Genomic DNA, 20968 nt, shown 5'->3' on the forward strand with positions numbered 1-20968 from the left:
AACTGCACGACCGCGTTTGCTGGTTTGGGACTATCGATATTCGACAGCATGAGACTGTTCTGCTTTGGCTTTAATCGGCCACTTTGGCGCCAAAACATATACGGTAGAAGAGGGGTTTCAGGGATGCCAACCCCGGCTCCCAGGCGGACGCGCCGCGAATTACAACCGAAGTTAGGACGCACCCAAGTCGGGACGCGCTACCTGAAGTCGCCGGTGAGGCATGGCTGTAAAAAGAAATATTAATTGTGCCGCAAAACCCTGTAAGCTAAAACTGTATGCAAACATCACGCCCTTGTCATTTTGTACTATCTCCAATAAAAGTTTCTACAAAAAGAGCTTTTTCCCATTTGTTTTTATGCAAAAACGTGCTCTGTAAAAGTCATTTTAAAGAGTGTAGGGTCCTTAGGGGTCTGCAAAGGAGCCATACAAGGTCTATAGGGAGTACGTACGGGGTTCACAGGGAAGCCATACAGGGTCCACAGGGAAGACATACAGGGTCTACACGGGCTCCTTATGGAGTCTGCAGAGAAGCCATACAGGGTTTGCACGGAGTCTCTACGGGGTCCATAGAGAAGCCACTTTAACCGATGGTGGTACCGCGGTGTGAGAATCGCACTCCCTGGCTCCTGGATGATTGGCCTTATAATAAAATGGCTTGCATGCACTTTCCTGACGTGAAAAAAAAAAAAAAAAAACATAAAGTAAGGTTTTGTTACTGCGCGTATACAGCATAACTAGAATTACTTACGCGTCGCGCGCAGACCCAGCCTAGTATACCGCTGTTTTACGACGATCATCCAGATGACCGCAATTTTGATAGGCACCAGTGCGCCCCCTATGGGTTGTGAGAGTTGCGACTATCTACGGGGGCCGCAGCGACCCACATATATCTACCTCCCACTGAGAAAGTAAAAACATTATTCCGGCACATACTAAACACTTCCATCTGCACAATGAATATACCCTGAGGTTGGATATGCCTCCAGACATCAATGTAACATATTGATACCCGGAACTTAATTAACAACTCTTTAACTCGGACACCTCGCTACACCTAAATAAAACGTCTACCCGGCAACACTCTATTAATGTACCAATATATAGCTCACACCATAGAAAGGCAGTAGGATATCCATAGACTCACCAGGACCATAGAACGGAAATAGGAAGGAATGAAAAACTTTTTCTTTCGCGAAGATCCCTATAGCGTTGTTGTGTCCATCCTGTGGCAAACCAGTGGTACATAGACGGTCTAAGAACTGTCTACAGGAATCCATAGGATGGACAAAGGGGTAATAGAACGGCAAAAGAATAGACATAGGACGTCCATACATATTTTTGTAGGGGCAGAGTGTTAGATCGTCTGCGTAGATGCCGTGATGTAGGTTCGGGATGGCTTGTAGTAGGGGTGGCAAGTCCTTCATGGCGATGTTAAACAGTAGGGCGGACACTACCGACCCTTGTGGTGTGCCTTTTGGTATGGTTGTGAACGTGTCGGATCGAAGGTGTCCGATACCTACTGTTGCCGTGCGGTTGGTGAGAAATGAGGCGAAGTATTTGTATGTGCGCTCGCCACAGTTAGTGGATGCAACGCCTTGAAGGATGGCCTGGTGTGAAATGTTGTCGAATGCCCCCTTAATGTCTAGGGTCAAGATCGACCGCTTGCTGTGGTTATTCAAGCTGTCCAGCACTTCCTCCTTGAGCTGCAGCAGTATGTCCTGGGTGGACAGATGCGGGCGAAAGCCGTACATTGTGTCGGGGAAGTAGCCTTTGTCCTCAATGTGAGGCGACAGCCGGTTATGGACCATGTGTTCGAACAGCTTGCCAACGCAGGAAGTGAGGGAGATGGGCCTGAGATTCTTGGGGTTCAGGGGTTTGCCGGGTTTTGGAATAAGAGTGACGTCCGCGTGTTTCCACTGAGGAGGCAGGGAGCCCGCCAGCCAGCAGTCGTTGATATAGTTTAGCAGATTTTCCAGTACAAGGTGATCGAGGTTTCGAAGTAGCTTGTTGGGTATTTTGTCTCGACCCGGGGTGGTGTTGCGGGTGAGAGTGTACACCGCCGCCTCGATTTCAGCAAGTGAGAACAGTTCGTCCATTTCAGGGTTGGGGTCACCCGTGTAGTCTGGTGCCCGCTTGGGTTGGGCATGAGATGGGGCCGCCAAAGGTTGTTTGAGTTCATCTAACAATCGGCTTCAGTACCCGGGTGGTTGTGAATTAATCGCGGAGTTGGTGGGTCGTGACCGCCTTGGACTCGCCGGTCCCCAACAGGGAGCGTAGCAGGTGCCAAGTTCGGCGGGTCCCCATGTGTTCCTTTGAGTTTATCACAAAGTTGCATCCAGTTTAACTGGCTAAGTTGGAGGGCGTATGCTTCCGCTTCTGCCGTTAGTTTTGCAATGCGGGTCTTCAGTTTGCGGTTTGTCTTGTTTTTCTTCCACCGTCTGAGTAGCCCGCTACGAGCGTCCCTGAGGTGGAGGAGATGGGCGTCGATGGCGGGATTGTCCTGCGTAAGGGAAAGTTCCTTGGCGTTTTCCCGTGCCTTCTCAAGGAGCTGGGCAGTCCAATCCTCGAGGCTTATGATGGGACCGGTGGGAGTTGCTTCTCGGAAATTTTTCCAATTGGTGATGCGTGCCGTGCCAATTTTTTGGCTCCTGGCCCTTTGGTGTGGGATTTGGAGCTGCATTATGTAATGGTCACTGCCCAGAGTTTCGTCCAGGCGCGACCACGTCGCCCGTTTGATGTTGTACGTAAACGTCAGGTCGGGGGTCGTATCCTGCGAGACGCTGTTGCCAATTCTAGTGGGAGTGTGAAGGGAGTTACATAGGCAGAGTTGATTTTGTAGAGTAGCTTCGTGTAAGCTTGTACCCTTTTTGTTGTTTCTGGGGTAGCCCCAGGCCGTATGCTGGGCATTGAAGTCCCCGAGGACCACGAGTTTGTGGCCCCTGGTACGTTGGCGGACGATTCGTAAAAGGCGGTCGATCGCCGGGAGAGGCTGTGTTGGAGGACTGTAGATGTTAAGGACGCACAGGCTGGCTTCTGTCTTTTTACGGGGTAGGAGCTCGACGAAAGTATAATCTATCGTTGTAGGTAGAGTGTGCCTTTGGGCGGTTTGGGTGGCTTGAACAAGGACGGCTGTTCGGGATGTTGGATCAGTGGCATATGTCGTGTAACCCCGAAGCGACACGTTGTCCGTATTCGTTTCTTGAAGGGCGATGAGGTCTGGCGAGTGTTGAAGGGCGAGGAGAGTGAGCGATGGTTTCTTGTTGCGAAACGAGCGACAGTTCCACTGCCATACGGTTAGCGGGGGTGGGGGTGCGGATGAGTTCTTGGGCGATGGGGGGTTAGTCATCATCAATTTGGAGGGGAAGGGACGTGTCGCCGGAGGTGCGGGGTAAGGTGCACTGTTTGGGCTTTTTGCGCGCCTGTCGCTTTGCTACTTCGATGGCGTAGATGCGCTGATCGAGGTCGATCAAGCGGCTGTTGAGGCGTTCGCCCATCTCGTAGATGATGCGCTCAAGGTAGCTAATATTTGTTGGAACGGGCGTAGGGGCGCGAGAGGTAAGTGGTGTGGCCTCGGGGTCCCTCTCCGGGGTCGGGTCTTGACGACGTTGAACTTGGTGCTGGAGTAAAAGCTCTACTTGCATGAGAAGTTGCTCGATACGTTGTTCGAGCATGGTCAAAGATTTGTTTTTATTCGTCACCTCTTAGAAAATGGCTGTAAAGTGTCGAGGAGTGCATAGATAATTATGGGTCGGTCGCCTTCCAGGATGTGACAGCCGTTTCAGTCAGTGGCGTTCTCAAATTACTCTTCTTTTATCTTAAATCAACTTTCGCGACATGGGACAACCTTTGCACAAATGAAGGGAGCGTGAAGTCTTGCATTACACCCATTCTCAGCGATTTTGCACATCACGACAGAGACCTCTTTGACCTTTCAGACGGTGCAAAAGTGGTCAAAGTTTGTAGGTACGTTGACAGCTTTCCTGTGGTTTTAGATTGTACTAACAATGACGCCAGCACTTGGTGTAAAATATATTGTCTGTACTTGGTAACTGCCTGGCCCCATCAGTCTTGAGAAACGAGCTGGCGGAAAATTGGTCCATGCGTTTCCTCGACCCCCGTTTTCATTTTTCAGAAGATCGCGTTTGTTGGTCATATGACCCTGGTGGACTAAAAATTTTTAACTTACCGATCTGCCCATTCCAAATTAGTAAAAAGGGGCGTCGACGCTCAACTTTCCCGTCTTCGGACGGTGGGGTATCTTGAACATCTTCTGACCTCGGTTGCAGACACTTTAATAAAGAAAATTAAACAGAAGGCGGTGTAAATGCGGTAGGCGTTTCCAAAGAAAAAATAAACAAAGGTGCTGTGCTTTCGTATTTACAACAGGATTGCTCATGGGTTGAAGAAAATAGGAAAGATGGTAGATGTCACTGTTGTCGTCTTTGTCCCTATTGAGTTCTAAACTTTGTAAAAAATTAATCACACAGCTTTTTTTTTTTTTTTGTGGGGGGGGGGGGGGGGATTTTATACTTAGAAGCATCGTGATCGGTTTGGTGAACGCGCAAAAAAAGTTGTATATTTCGACTAAAGTTATGGTGAGCGTTAGAGCAACTAAATGAGCTGCGCTTCGGGTATCGGCACTCCGTTCCCAGGCATTGTTGTGGGCGCCGCCGTTTTGGCTAGTATGCAGAGCAGACGCAACTGCCGATCGTCATGATTCAAAAGTGTGACTTCCTCAGCATTAGATTCTGTGTTAGGAAGCTCATATAATATTGCTTTGCTTTGTCGCGAACTGTTTAAACATTTGTGGAGGCCGGAAAAGCGTTTCCCGTGATTTCAGATAAAGCTTCAGATAACTGGCAGCATCATTTTAAAACGCAATATGGCCAAGTGTCGTTATTCTGAAGCGTAGCTTATTTAGTGGCACTAATGAGCGCGTTGGCGATGATTAAATTATCAGAAAGAATAAACAAAAAGACGGACAAGACGAGACGAGACGAAAAAGACGAGACGAAAGATTTCTCGTCTTGTCCGTCTTTTTGTTTACTCTTTCTGATAATTTAATTGTATATTTCATTCGGCTTTTCTGCGGTAAACACTACATACAAACTGCAGGGCGGTATCGGGACACTTAGGTAAATTCACCTCTCCAAAAGCAGCAAAGTGAAGCCGATCTCTGATGGATAAGCTCCCATTGGCTGGCGCACGTCATCAAGGAACGAGGCTCCCATTGGCTCTCGTGCATCGTAGTTCCAAAAACAGCCACTAGAGAAGCCGCGTTCTGAAGCCCCCCAGCTTTGAAGCAGCGCAAAAAGCCACGGAAAACGACCCGGCGAGTTGCGGTGGTGACGGCCTGGCCCCATATCCCGCCCGTGCAAACTCCGCAGGGGTTGTACGGCCGAGCTCAGCGCGGCGCGGCCACTTCCCGAGACCGCGCGCGCTTCGACAGTCGGCCGCTACTTCGGCAGTGCCGAAATGTGGCTGTCCGCGCACTACGCGCCGTATAAACGAACTAAGGGAGCGGAAGAGCGACATTCATGCTTTCGCATTCACAACTCATAAAAAAATGCTTAAATGTCCTCGGACTTTTTTGTTTTCTTACTTTGCTTTGTTGTTAGGAGGCGTTAGTATATTTCTAGTGCGTGGCCATTGTCGGTTGCACTTCGTTTTTGGAGGCACATCAAAGAGGTGCCCATGGTTTCGTAGCACCGGTACACCAAAAACGTTTACTGCATGCAGGCTTGCAGCAGCATGGAGTGCAGTAATATATTTTAGATAAATAAAATAAGACTTGCCAGTAAGAAGAAAAAAAAAACACTGTTTCGTAACAACATTTATTCGTCGGTATCAAATATATACAGTACGAGAAAAAGAAGAGCGCTGTGTCACAAAGGAAGAAGTTTAACGGATGTAGTAAAATTTCTGCCTCCCCCTTTTGTTTTCCTTTTTTAGAGCGATTCTTTTCTTTTTTTTTTTCAGGCTACAAATAGGACTCCGCTGTAAAACGGCGAAGGCGGGAAGCAAGGTGACCAAACTCCAAAACACTTTTTTTTTACTTTTTTTTTTGCAGCTGGGAGACATCCGTGTGGTCTGAGCGTAGCTCATCAGATATTTCCCTATCCTCCGTAGAATCCATTTAGAATGAACATGTCAATGGTGAATAACCGTTAAAAAGGGACAACGAGACAAGAGGAACGTGTTTAAGGCAAATGTTCGTGTATTACATCGATGAAGCGCGTTATAGCGAGGTGACGGAACCCGCAGGTGCCTCTTTCTAGGAATTCGTGATTTCGAGCCATCGAGAAAAGACACGGGTGAACAGGTTCGAAACGGTAGTAATACTGGGTGCGATCCATAAGAGGCGCCACCTGTCTATTTTTTTGTTTAAGAGAGCCTAGATTTAGGGGAGGGAGCGATTAACTATAACCCTGGCGAGCGCTTGCAATTTAATGGCGGCCAACTCCTGCGCAGATTGGTTGTTTATGCGCATGCGTGCGTTGCCGCACGGAGAGGAGGATAGTGGGTTGAGAGGGCTGCCGCCGACGCACCGAGCTACCGGAACCGCCGAGACACCAGAGACGGCTGTCTGCGCTGTCTCGACGAGTTTCCACGACGATAAATGGCGGCAGCCATCACTCCCCATAAACCCTTTCTGAAAGTCAGTCTACCCAGCCTGTGCAGAGCCAAACCCAGCGCTCTCATGGTGGCACTACACAGCTGTCGGCTCCAAGGCCATTGGATTTTCGCGGTGTAAGATGTATTCTCTAGTAAAGGAGTTCTGCAGACGACGGACGGTTTCGCATCCTCTTCAAACCTCGTATTGCAAATACGTTCCGAAAACCCCATGACCCTGATCGAGCTGTTGCAAAGACCCTCAAGTATCGGCACACAATTCTGTTTCCGATGCATACGTGTTTGACGAATGTGGCGACAATAGGCAATGAAAAGATCACGCTACCCTTTACAAAACCGTACATTACCATTGGCCCAAAGTGATTTTGTTAAGGTATAATGACGATAAAGAAAGTTTATGTTGTTACGTAAGGTGTGCGGTGGACGAACGTTTCTGGGAGGAGATAATGACCTACTCGAGGAACACTAAGGAAGAGAAATAGGTGTAGGGAAGATACCCAAGAAGTAATCAGTTCAGCAGCACCACTCAATAAATAGGTATACGAGCGTAAAGAGCAAACCCCTACAGAAACCTGAGGAAGACGTACAAAAACGGGTAAAACACACACAGCAAACTGACGACAAAAAAAAAAAAAAAAAAGAACAGGAGGGAAATACAAGGTGAGTCAACTCTCCCCCGTGTTATTAGAAGGAATTCAGAAACAATTAGGTGCCTGCTAATAAAATCAGTCACTTCAGTCAACAATAAAGGAAACTCCTAAAAAAATAAAAGATTTATCTGCGAAAATCTTCATATGCGGTCCAACGGCGGCCATCTTGAAAAGAGCAATATGCCTTTATTAATATTTCTGTTATTGAAAGAAAGAATAAAATTGAAACAAAAAATTGGCTCTCCTGCGACGTTTACGAACAATCGAGGAATATAAAAGATCTTCAAAACCACACTAGAAAAAAAAAAAAAACTCCTATAACTTTAAATTTAGTGTGTAATAATAGAATCTGTGCTTATGAAGTTATATTATCTCGATTACTCATCATTTTTAGTGCTTATATGAAGTATGTTTCCTTCTCTCCTTATAGCTTAGACCTGACTTTAATTGCGCCTAACTATTACACCACTACCACTAACCATTTTACGGCTAGTATTTTGCAGACATGAAGTTATCTGCATTAATTGCCGGATAGGCTGGTCCTTGTGCTTTTAACAAGGGTAAATTACGGGTGTTGTTATCCCTAAACATCATTGCACATATGAGATAAAATTGAGGAGTGACATTGTTCCCTCGTGCGCCTTTTATATATATATATATATATATATAACGACAACAATTTATGTGAAATACGTTCTTTTAAGATGGCCGCAGGGGGTCCGTTTATAAGTAAACTAACATATCAACCATATAAATAATATAATCTACCATAATGATAGAGAAAGAGAGAGAGAGTACGGGGAAAGGAAACAAAAAAAAAAAAAAGAGGGGAGGAAAAGAAAAAAGATCCCACGTTTATGAGTGAACAAAAACGCAGGCTGTAGATTTGAAGACACGACACTTCTTTCAAGACATCGCGTCGACCGTACCTTACGCGAGCCACCTCTGACGCTTTCGAAACTGTAGTACTACACAGGTGCGAGGGAACAACAAACCTGCGTCCGGAGCCGCCATTTTTTGGACACACTATTGTACTACATACAAACAACATACACACACACAAATAGCGTTCGACCTGCCTAAACCTTTCTTCTCCCTAATGTCGGGAAACGAAATGCGGAACGGGACGCGACACACATCGGGTCTTAAACCGATCCTGAGTTGACAGTGTACATAGCACAACAATAACGTGATCGCATACCGGACACAGGCTGTCTTCAATTTTCGCAATCCCCCAATAGCGCCGAGATAGAAACAAAGAGAAAGAGTGAGGAAGCTGGTGCACGAAATCGCTTGGCAGAGATTTACACAAACCACGAACAAACGCATACCTGGACACAACGCGAACGATGCGACGGGCAAAAAAAACAAAAATAATAATAACACCTCGTCACCGTTTCTAGCCACTAATAGCTAGCCACAACCGTAACTCCGAGGATGACAGCGATAGAACCGCGTAACATTTTCTTTTTGCCACGACGGTCTTGTGCACTTGGAGGGTCGCAGATTTGAAGACCCGGCGGCCGTGGGCTTCGTCGCGTGAGGGACCGCCGGACTTTGACACGGGAAATCTGGCGTGAGGATGGACGTCTGGAGAGACGGGGAGCGGAGGTTGCGGGCGGCGGCGTTCTCAGAAGCTGAACTCGCTGCATTCCACGTTGTACCACCAGTCGCACACGCCGCGACGCTCGTTGAAGATGGTGCCGTTGGGGCAGAGGAAGCTGTGCCGTGCCCCCAGGTTGGGAACCCCGGTGCACATGTGCCAGACCTGCGATGGAGAGCACGGTGAATAAACCACACGCGCATGTATCGTGGTTCATGACGCGACTTCCCGCCTTTTTTTGGTGCGGACAGTAAAAGTCTGGAGGCCGGTTGCAGTTGTCGCCTTCTAATTTCGACGCGCCGCGATTTTGTCTCGCTTACGTTTGTCACAACGACGCAAGCATAATAACTGGTTAATTGTTTTATTTTTTAAGGGTAATTAAAAACTTTTCTTAATTTAACAGTCGGTGACTCCAAAGATTTGCTGAAAATATGCCCGATGGTTAGATGCTGTTTCCGTAAACCGCAATCGTATACTATAAGCTGACACCGGGATGCCGTCGGCGTTGCATAACACATTATACTGTGCGTATATGTGTGTATGTCCTCTGCTGCTGCGTGTCTGCGTGTATGTCCTTTGCTGCTGTATAAAAGCAACACTGAGATACTTTTTCGCTGCTTCCCCTCTTCAAGTGGAGAGAAATAAAGCATTTGAATTAGAGTGCCCCGCCGAACTTGACGCGCGGCGCTCGTGAGCAATTGTTCGGTGCCATTGACTGCTCAAAGTTGCGCTTTACGGCCACCAGCAGTGCTGACCGACCGAGGTGCCTCCTGCTCACCACGCTGGGGCTATAGACCATTCCAATTTTGCGTGTACGTGCGTACGGCGCGCGCTTTGCTCGCTTTCCGAAGCAACGAACACGTGTGTGATAGCCTGTGGTCAGCAACACGCGTGGGCTCTGTTTTCGTAAACACTGGAACGGAGTCAACATGCTGCATTGTCAGAGCTGAAGTCAGCTGAGTCAGTGTTGTTAGCGTAGTTTCTACGGTTCCCCAGCCCCGCCCTATCTGCGAGGAACGTCTGGCTTCTCCTTGCGGGTCATTCACGTGCACGCGCTCGCGCAAGCAGCTTGGACAGCGATGAAGGAGACTACGTTAACCTTGACAACGCAGGAAAAAAGAAAATGTTGATGCCGGGTATAAACTGAGCGACGCATAAAACTCGAGAAAGAATTTCAAGCGTGGCGCGCGCGTTCTGCGCAGGTGGATTCATCTGAACTTCCGGCAAGAGAGGGCGCCAGCAAGTCGTCCTCTCTAACGTCCCTGGTGAAAAAAACATCGAGGGACTTTAGTCCTCTCGGTTCTCTCGGGTTGCGCGTCTCTTTCTGCATCTTGCCGGAGGACCGGCTGTTTTAGTCCCAGATCGAGAGGAAAATTGGACAAACTGGCAATAAATTTACACTTTTTCGTACCGCCGACGCGCGCTGACCGGGGCGAAAGAAAGCTGTAACGCAGATTCAAGCTGCGGACGCCCAAGCTTCCCATAACCGTGTTATTGTATGCGCAGTAATCGCCGCCGTTACCGCAAAGATTGCTCGGTGGGGAACCTTAGCCGGCATAACAAACGAAGTGAGTATCCAAAACGTGTCAGATTTCCTGTTCTCTTTCTTTTTTGTTTTTCGTTTTCCCCTTCCTTTAACGTTGTTCTATTGCAGTTATTACTAGGGTCTGCCCCGCCGACACTCGGAAGAAGGCATTGAGGTCGCGCCTGCGACTAATCATCGAATCACTCTAGGGTGCAATTCACCTCGACTGAAGTACGAAGTGAGCGAAATTACGGTCTTTTTACGTAAGAAGAAAAATAAATTAAATAAGCAAGAATATAATGAGCAAATTTGGTTGTTTATTCAATAGGGGAAACTAGCTTGCTGAAAGAAAAAAAATCATGCCATTTTTTATATATATATATTTTTATTCTAGAATGTAATGACTTCCGCAGAAACCTTTCAATTTAACTATAAAGGCCTGTTTTCACATGCAGCGAAGCGCTAATGTAGCGCTGCTCACGTGTCGTCAGCTACTTATCGTCTGCCATGAGCAACAGTTCTGACGGTGCGATACAAAGCTGGTGGACGCTCCCGTCAGCACGCGCTTAGCGCGAGGTCAGCGCTATGCTTGTAGCGCTCCGCTGCATGTGTGAACAAGCCTTAATAGTTCCAATTGTTCAGATGCTGTTTTATTTCGAAGTTGTTAAATGACAGAATGGTTAGTATACTTCGTATTTTGTTTTCAGTTCCGGCACCCGACAGGGAACAACATGCGCTCCCCGGAAACAGACATTTTACGGCGCCGGTTCTCTTAAGAAGTCTGCTCGCTACTCATTTTTATTTTACCTAACACATAATAATGTATGTAAAAAAATTATATGCTAAGAACACGAGGATGCAATATGTACAGGGTGTATTCCTAAACTTAACAAATTTGTTTAAAAAAAAGCCCGAAGCTACATTAACGCTGTCTGTGGAGGTGAGTTATACGGCCAAGGGGGCTGATCTTCGCGATAAGTTGATTACTGAACTAAAATCTCTTAACTAACTTCTTAAGTAGCGAAAATAAACCTTGCTCAGAGTAGAAATTTGTTGAGCGTAATCCAAAACTACCAAAATCAATTTAATAAACACATGGAGCGCGCGGGAGGTGCGGTGGTGCACCAAAGTTACTGCTCGTGCAACAGCTAGCTCAAGGCAGGCGACGCGAAAGCGCCGACGAAGATCGCACGGTGATGGTATTATCGAAAATACAGTCAGTGCGCCGACGACCTGGTGGAAGTTCACCATAATGATTTCAATAGAGACGTTGTCTGTCCTTGTTTGTTTTTGTTTTTTTTCGACCACTGTCAGAACCTTTTTCTCCGCTGGGGTTAAATTCATTATGGTGGCATTATCCGTCTTTTCGTACCTCTAGCCTTGCGCCACTCGCACGATTGATTACTTTAACGCTCCTCAAACCTTTCTCAAGTTACCCATTTGGTTGTTTTTTGACGACTCTCATCAAGTTTCTAATCGACCGACCTCACTAAGCGTTCCACGCATGTGGGACGTCACCGAAACTGTAGTTCCTAAGGGGCAGGCACTAGTGCCCGAGACAGTTTGTGCCGCTTCGTGTTTTTTTCTCGCGCAGGCCTTCAGAAAGACTACAGACCCCACGATGCATAGCGGCAGCGGTGGCGTAATTCTGAAACTGGCTGTGAGAGCGGTCTTTTGGTATCCTATATTTATTTTCACGAATTAAACGTTGATGAACAGATCTCAGTTAATTATCTGACTCGTCGTCACGACTTACCCTATATATCATGATTCCCTAGTGGTATAGCTCACCTGCACGAACCAGATTAATGCAGCTTTCGTAAGGCTTTGTTTCTTAACAACCCTGTACGCACTAAAAAAGGCCTGCGCGTTACCCGCAAAGCACTCAAAGAGTGTTTTGCGGAGAGTTTTGAGCCCCGTCCGCGGCTCAAAGCTCTCCGTTTTCCGACCACAGCCGAGACACCAGACGCCCGCCGGGGGCTGACTGACTCCCCGCTGCCTAAGCATACGTGCAACAAAATTTCTCTTAGAAGGAATCCTTCTCGGGACGATAGTCATGGAAGGCCGGACAGACTAGAGCGAACAATTTCTTGTGTCGCCGACAGCTCGAGAAATTCGGGGAGTGGCTTATTATGCTAATGATTCTATCGTGATTCGTACTTCAACGAATTGGCCGATGCCGCGACCTGACTGAACTGCCGAGCGATAATGAGATGCTCACAGAACTCGCCACGCCCCGAGGTTCTCAAGTTGTCGGCAGGGTGGAGAATAAAAATCGAGATAATTGAAATCGCAATTTAAATCGTGATTTATATCGAGCCAGTGTTAGTGTGACGATTTAAATCGAACCTTTTCCGTAAAAATATTTCCGAATACAGTTTTGTTTTATTTACGGTTTGTCTATCATTTGATGCTTTCTATGTGAATTCGTTCTCTATGTAAATTGGAGAATCATTGAGCCACACACACACAAAAACACACAAAAGCCAAACACAAAAAAAAGCTTTGCTTTTTTCAGCAAATATGCTCACTGTGAACTTTCTTTCTACCTTCTAGTTCGTCCGTCAGTTACCACGACGTCCTACTCTCTAAAAAAAGTCTGCGCGTCTACCTTCACGCACAACACTCGGAGAGCCAATCAGTGCAACTTACAGCGGCAGCTCAGTGAATGATGATGCCGAAACATATGTTTAGACCAAAAAACGCAGTCTGAGTTGTGACATTAAGCAATACAAAACGTCACGCTTGCATTGCTTAATGTCACAACTCGGTCTGCGTTTTTTGGTCTAAACAGATGTTTCGGCATCGTCATTCGCTGAGCTGCCTCCGTAAGTTGCGCTGATTGGTTCTCCGAGTGCTGTGCGTGAAAGTAGACGCACAGACTCTTTTTAGAGTCTATACATTGCGAGCAAATCCGAACGTGAAACAGAAGCTAGAAAGGTACTAATATCATATATAGAACAAAATCAGATCGCGAGAAAAGCAAATATAAGTTGTTAGCTAACTAAAAAAATAAAGCTGTATATTTTTTTTAGTGAGAAGTTGTTGATTAAGTTGTGCTTTAAATTTACAACACTTATTTCTTCCGCATTGTTATCAGCGACCAAACGGATTCGTCAATCAAATATGACACGTTTAAAATACACATAGCGAGTGACTAATTTTTAGCTGCGACGATTTAAATAAAAGCAATCTGGATTACTTAAGTGGTATTCACACGAGGGAGAAATCCCTGGGATTTCTCCTGGCACGCGCGCATCAAGAGACGAAAACGCGAGGCTTTTGCACATCGCAAAGCCTGACGTTTTCGGCGCAGGATGCGCGTGCCGCGGAGAAATCCCCGGGATTTCTCTCTCGTGTGAATAGCCCTTTAGCTTAAAAAAAAAAAAAATCATGTTTTTTTTTTTTTTTTTGGTTTTGAGTGACAATAAAGCGGCAGGTCGCTAATAGTGTACGTCTAGGTTTGGTTCCGCACGTCTACTCGTCCGCTAGTGCAGTAAACTATAAGCAGAGTCACGCGTATGTTGTGTTTTCGTCGTCCGAGTGCGTGCGTCTAGTACCTGGCAGCCCGCATCGGTGTCGGCGTACATGCCCGGGAACTGCTTCTCGTTGCAATCGAACGAGGTGGCCGGGATGCGGTGGAAGCTGGGGTAGTCGATGCCCGGGATACCCTTGCGCGGGCCCCGGTTCGACATGATCCGGTTGGACGACTTGCGGCTGCTCGAGTCCCGGTGCTTGTACGGCTTCCGGTACTGGCTGTCGTCGTCGTAGTCGTTCGTCAACGGCTGCGCGAAACAAGACGCGCCAATTGTTTTTTCTCAAATAAGGCCTAAAGGCTGGTTCACACATTTGCAATGGTTGCGTTAGCACGCAACCGAAACAGCCGTAACGACCAAAACACCGCAACAACCGGGACTCATGGATTGTTTCGCAAAGCTACCCCTCGCATCGCTTGCCATGCTTTATACGGCGAACACTTGTCCCAGTCACTTTGTCCTTACGGTTGTTTCGGTTGCATGCGAATGCAACCAACGCAGATGTCTGAACCAGCCTTAAGATGCGCCACCGCAATCTTCTACACGCTACTAAGAAAAAAAAAAAAAAAGCAATCGATTAAAATTATAATTAACCTTGGTTTAAAAAAAATTCAAATATATTACTCGATTACTTGTCAGAAAAAATAATTCACCGTTATTTGAAGAAGGAAAAAAAAAAAGAAGATGAAAAAACCATCTCCGATTATTGCCAATTTTCAAAACGACACACTGTTCTAACGGTTTGAAAACAGGCTTTACGTACAGTTCAATATTGATTTAGAATCGGGGAATTTACAAACTACTCCTCTCTTAATACACCGATTTTGGTAGAAAATCCGCGTTTAGGAGACTTGATTCGAGTATTCCTCGGTACGACACTTGCAGAAACAAAGGGCGCCACAAGGAAGGGGAAGGTATTGAATTACCGCCGCAATTACTTCCCAATAAAAGTAATAACATGTATACAAGATTACTTCAAAATGTAATCGATTACAAGCAATTTGATTGCTTATAGTAGCTGCAAGTCTGGCTTCACGGCAAGTTGAAGCGCACAGTGAACTCGAGAGGCAAATGGTTTTTCGTCGCTGAGTCTTCTTGATTAGTGCAAGAGCGGACTCTGCAGACAATAAAATACCGTGTATACAAAACGTCCGCAGCACCGAGTTGGTTGTAGCGTGCGGTTCAAGGAGTAGACGACGGAAAATCTTCTTGCCAAAAGTGTATGAATGGGAAATGAGAGTATAGTCTTCCGTTGTTTAAGTGTAACGAAAAAAAGATTCGGTTCTATGCGTTTTTAATAAAACCTGTGTCTCGTACACGACTGTATCTTCTTGAATGTTTGATCAACTAAAAGAAATGAAGATATTAAATACTCTAAGATGCAGTCAACATCTCCGTCTGTTTTACAGACATTCTCATTGACCGTTCTAGGCTTTTTGAACAACTTGGAGCAAGGGTCCCAATTCTATTGTGGGCCCAGATGCTCGAGCGCATTTTAACCTCATGCGGATATGTTGCGGATGAAGAGCTCGTATTGCACCGCTGGGAGGTTTGCAGAAATCCAAAAGCACTTCACGGATGCGCCTGTAGGATACCAAATGCTAGATTGCGCATGCCTGCGCATAAAGATGTTTTACCGCAAAGGCCTTCGGGCTGTTGGTAAGCACGTGAAAAATAAAATAGACATTGAACAAAAAAAGCGTTCCAAACTCACCATGAACCCGCCTGCGGAATAAACCTATTACCAAATTACCCAAGCACCAAGGTGAACGTTGTTAATGCCAGCACACACACGGCACACGCTCGCCTTATTTGCTCAAAGGTTTCAAAGTAAATAACCACAAATGATGCTTTGACGTACACACGTTCAAAAAGTCATTTGTTTTAGATTTATGCTTGGAACAGTTCCTACTGCAGACGCCAGCACGTGTCACAGCGCGTGTAAATACACTCGGAGTATGCTGCTTGGGTAAATTAGCAAAACGTCTATTCCCCAATCAACTGTTCAAGCTCCGATAAGAGCGCCTGCAGCCTCGACTTGACTTGGCGTGGCTTACTGTAAACTCATTGGCGATCGGGGCCGCTGTGCGGCCATGAGAGTCGCTGCCTGATTAATGGACTCAACTTTTACCTCGGCAAGCGATCAAAACAAAACAAACAGTTTTACCTTTGTCACGCTGATGCTTAAAAACTATAGATTCCATTCTTCAATAGGCTATAGATTTCGCCATAATTTTGCCAACATTCTCCCTATTCCTCTCACTGTCGCCCCCAGCACAGCGTAGCCAGCCGAAACACTCACCCTAGATTAACCTTTCCGTTTTTCTGTTTTGTTCTTTCTCCTCTTCAAGAAAAATACCTTTGCTTATTTTGTTTTAAGCGAGTTGACCCAGACAGATACGGGGATTTATCCGTATTCGTGTCCCCTGCCAGACTCAGAACCTGTCACGAGATTTTACTCTAAAAAAAGCCCGTGCGTCTACTTTTCCGCACCAACGCTCGGAGAGCCAATCACCGCAACTTACGGAGGCAGCTCAGCGAATGACGATGCCAAAACATATGTTTAGATTAAAAAACGCAGTCTGAGTTGTGACATTAAGCAATGCCAAACGTCACCCTTGCATTTGGACTAAACATATGTTTCGGCAACGTCATTCGCTGAGCTACCTCCGTAAGTTGCGGTGATTGGCTTTCCGAGTGTTGGGGGTGCGGGAAAGTAGACGCTCAGGCTTTTTTTTTTTTTAGAGTGTTCAACGAGGACGAGCACAAATGAAACTTGTTCATTTGCATGCCATCGCTTACACGTGACGTGATCACCACCATGCTGGTGGTCTTCTTACTTGTTCCTGTTGAGAAAAACGAATTCAGCGGTGCGAAATGTATGCTGCAGATTGTCCGCTGTCAGAAGCAAGGCAACCACAATGGCCGCTGATTTGAGATGAATGCAAGCTCTATGTACTGGCAACTCCAACGAAATTGACGGCCCCTGGAGGCTAAAAGCGGAAGCTGTGTCGACAGGTTCACTCGCCAGCCTGCTCGAGCGAATCAAAACACTCATAGCGTCTAGTGGTATAAAGACGAAGCGTCTTGCAGCCCACTGGAACACGGCACGGTGCAAGCCGGCACGTGATCAGCTTATAGCGCTCACATACCTTGGACTTCTTGGAGCCGAACTTGGAGTAGCTCTTTCGGTAGGGCGCCTCCGTCGTTTTGGCGGTCGCGTACAGCCTCTTGATATGCAGCGGAGCCTCCGTCGTGGTCACCCGGATGATGGACGGTTTGGGCACGAAGCCGTCCAGCGAGTACGCCGGGGGCCTGGTGGGCTTGGGCTGCCGCAGCTTGAGCAGAGGCCGGGACGTGGACGAGGGCGTCACGGAGTTGGGTCGGAACCTGCGGGACGCCGGCCGCCGAGGCACGGGCCACGCGACCGCGGGGCTGAAGTCGGAGGAGGACAGCTCGAAGATGTCCGCCTGCTTGAGCACAGTGTCCAGCACCGCTTGACGCTTCACCTGCAGTCATGGCAACGGACGTTGGCTACCTTCACTGACATCTTAATGCCGCGGTCACACTGCTTGTACATCATGCAAGAGACAGTCTGCAGACGTGTTTGAAGCATATACGAAGCCAACATGCTCCGAAGATGCTTGAGGTGTGTGCTCAGATAATTTTGTCATGATGTCTGCAGCGAACAGTCTTTCGTGTGATCTATGAGTAGTGTGAATGCGGCTTAAGATATAGAAGATGCGAGGTTCTATTTCAGGATTAAGCTTTACGGACGGTTGTTGCTCTATGAAGTTGCCATCGCACGAGGATTAGCAGGGATTATTGCGGCTTGTAATTTGGGTTACTTGTTCAGACGTGTGTATTAATGTGTTGGACCAATTTTTTAGGAAAATCAGCACTGTTGGGAAGTATTTTAAAGTAAATTGTACTTAAGGTACTACGTCAAGTATGCTTAGAAAACTTTACTTTACTTGCAATACATTCTCTTAGTATGTACTTGTGCTTTACCTAAAATGTTCTTTTTGTGGTACTTTCCGAGGAAAGTCGAACTCACGACTTCAAAGTACATTCCCAAAATGTAGTCTTGTTAAATGTGTATAAAAAAATTATGCTTTGTCATTTCGGAAGCCACTTGACTTTATCCAATATTCGCCGCCATTTCCGAAAACAACTGATGCATCCCCGACTACCCTTAGGGTAATGCGCATCAGTAAGAGAAAATACAGTATAGGGGAATGAAGGGGCATCCCGATGGATTGTGTTAAAAATAAAGTGCTTGTACTTTACTTTGAAAGTACTTATAGTACTTTCAAAGTAAAGTACTATTACTATGTATTAGTACTTTAGTATTATATTTAGTAATTATAGTACGTAGCTTCATTGCACCCGGTGTACTTACTACTTTACTTGAAGTACATAACTTCTCACTTACTTTGTACGTTACTTTAAGTACTTCTTAGATGTACTTTACCCAACACTGCAAATCAGTGACTTCCGAAATCTCGCCTTAGCCAAGGACTGTTGAGAACGACATTCCCGTGGACTTCTTGTTGCGCGGCTACCACTCACCAATTGTTCCAATTGTTTAACTGGCATTATATTGTCAACTTCGAAAGTAACCCAAGCCTGGAGTAGCTTCATTAGGTGGATCAGAAAAGCAGCGAAGAAGGCGTGGGGAAAAAACGGGACAGGGGAATACGGAAAGACGGATGCGTTATCTCACAGTTGAGGTTTTGTTGAAATTACTGAAAAAGAACGCTTCATTCACACACAGCATAACTATTACAATCAACGAAAGCTAAACGTGTTCTAAAAGATGAAAAAAAAAATCCATAGAAAAACAGAGGGTTCATTGTGAGTGTTTCATGAGAGCTTATTCTTAGTGCCTTTTGCAGTATGTGATACGTTTCTGCGCATAAATCGGGTGATCGTAAATTAAATAATTTTATTCGCGCTGACGACTATGTGAAGTGTGAATTGTGAAAAAGGTTATAAATCTAATTTCAGTTTAGTGGTAAAGGATCTACCCCTGTAGTTCCCATCACTTGGTGATATTGTTAATTCGTGTTACATAAACACGAAACTATCGACCATCATGCTACATAGCGCACATGCCACTGTTAGTGCTACCTCATAGCTTTCAGAGAAAAAAAAGGCCATGGTTTAGCAATTCGATATGATGCCCTGATTCAGTTCTTAGCCTAAGATATCTGTACTTTGCCCGGCGTGTTGTAAAGGGGCTAATAATGGTATTGACATGTAATATAAAAAAAAAATATTCTACTTATATTACGCAAATGTAATTCATTTGGTCAAAAGACTGCCAAGGGGACCTTTAAAAAAACGTTTCAGTTCTGGCCTTTGAGGGAAGATGTGTCTCAAGCCTGACTTAGACCGTGCGATTTTTTTGCAATTTTGCAGCTGCGACGTCAAGCACCGCACCTTCCACCACGTGTTCTGTTTTTCGCCGCAAAAGCAACGTCGCGATTGCGATATCATAAATAAAATCGTATCATGTAAATTAGGCATTACAAATCTTGCAGTTCTTTGGCGCACGTGAAAACTGCGCAAGTTCGTCAGTCTCGGTGGTGAGAATGCAAAGACATCTGACCTGGAGGTTCTCAAGACGTGGAGGATCAGTCGGAGGTTCCGTCGTCGTTGTGGTCCTCCTGGGCCGAGACGTCGTAGTCCGCAACCGCGGTCGCATGATGGGGAACTTGTTGCGCACGTAGGCGGTCCTCCGTGCGTTGAAGAAGTACGACGTCTTCGCACTGTCGTTGCCAAACTGCTGGGGCTGCGCAGAGATGAAGGCGACAGCGTGGTTAGAGTTTGAATCATCAGCTATCCAGGAGCCGGCAGCGACTATTCGCGAAGATCGCGCAGTGCCGGACAACGTTTGAAGAGTACAAGAAGGGGGCACAAAGGGCCACGTTTGAACAACTCAAGGCTAATTCTGACATTTCCTTTTCAGTACGCTTGAATGCTCTCCTTGTGTTACACCATACGACGCGTCGGGCAGGCCTCTGTCGCTATAGCAACCGTCTCGTCGTAAACAGTCATAAGCAGGTGTAACGCAGGCGGTCAGCTACCTGGAAATTCCCTGTCTCTTTTCTTTGAATTATTTTCTTGTAGGATAATGCGTCCCCAGACAAATCACTCATCTGGCGCAAGAAAACAGGAAAGATTGGGTGACAAAACCAAGAAATATGTTCGACTTTGCCGTGCGAGAGATTTACACGCGCTCCTGATGAAATTCCACGAAGAAAAAAAGAATACAACACAGCATATTATACAACCGAAATGCAATTTAGTTACGGTATTGTCGTTAACAGTAAGCGAGTTAAGGGGTTTCCGTCTGTCACCGGACCCCCCAATCGGGTAAATCGAACCGTTATTTACGCTTATAATGTTAAAGGCAGCGCATGCGTTTATGAAGCACACAACAAAGTAACCGATAACAGCGAAACAGGACGCCATTCTACGCGACAGACAAATGGTCAAAAAATAACTTTTACGAAAAGCAAAAAGGGGGAATATTCAAATGCATCAAAACAATCAGCGGCCCCTGAATTTCAAAGCCCTGCCCAGTCTTTCCCGGAACAAAACCTCACACTATGTATAGTACACTCTAAAAAATGTCTGTGCTTCTACTTTCACGCACACCACCTCGGAGAGCCAATCACCGCAACTCACGGAGGCAGCTCAGCGAATGACGATGCGGAAAGATACGTTTAGACCAAAAAACGCAGTCTGAGTTGTGACATTAAGCAATGCAAGCGTGAAGTTTTACATTGCTTAATGTCACAACTCAGACTGCGTTTTTTGGTCTAAACATATGTTTCCGCATCGTCATTCGCTGAGCTGCCTCCGTAAGTTGTGGCGATTGGCTCTCGGAGTGGTGTGCGTGAAAGTAGACGCACTGAGTTTTGTTAGAGTGTACATGCTGCAGTAACCTGCCTCTTTTACGTAAAAGTAAAGCCAATATGAAAACCTGGATGAGAGTGCAGAAAACTGCCAG

General features: G+C 46.3%; 1 protein-coding gene across 1 annotated transcript; it reads right to left on the reverse strand.

Annotated features, from left to right (window-relative positions):
- Positions 1–8870: 8870 nt before the first annotated feature.
- Positions 8871–20427, reverse strand: LOC8052172. Its single transcript, XM_029985331.3, has 5 exons — positions 20350–20427; positions 19562–19744; positions 17100–17456; positions 13972–14196; positions 8871–9051 (listed from the first exon to the last, which is right to left on the reverse strand). The coding sequence occupies exons 1-5, from the start codon at positions 20425–20427 to the stop codon at positions 8914–8916; spliced, it is 981 nt and encodes a 326-aa protein (XP_029841191.3). The 3' UTR covers positions 8871–8913.
- Positions 20428–20968: the final 541 nt, after the last annotated feature.

The sequence above is a fragment of the Ixodes scapularis genome, unplaced genomic scaffold (genome assembly GCF_016920785.2).
Source record: "Ixodes scapularis isolate PalLabHiFi unplaced genomic scaffold, ASM1692078v2 PGA_scaffold2__306_contigs__length_199485367, whole genome shotgun sequence".
Lineage (NCBI taxonomy): Eukaryota > Metazoa > Arthropoda > Arachnida > Ixodida > Ixodidae > Ixodes > Ixodes scapularis.

Excerpts from the sequence above, each read along its gene's own strand:
- LOC8052172 (XM_029985331.3), bottom strand. The coding sequence starts at position 20,427 with ATGGCGTCCTGTTTCGCTGTTATCGGTTACTTTGTTGTGTGCTTCATA. Across the intron at positions 14,197-17,099 it reads TCGGCTCCAAGAAGTCCAAG|CCGTTGACGAACGACTACGA; the intron begins GTATGTGAGCGC and ends TGTTTCGCGCAG. Across the intron at positions 9,052-13,971 it reads ACACCGATGCGGGCTGCCAG|GTCTGGCACATGTGCACCGG; the intron begins GTACTAGACGCA and ends TCTCCATCGCAG.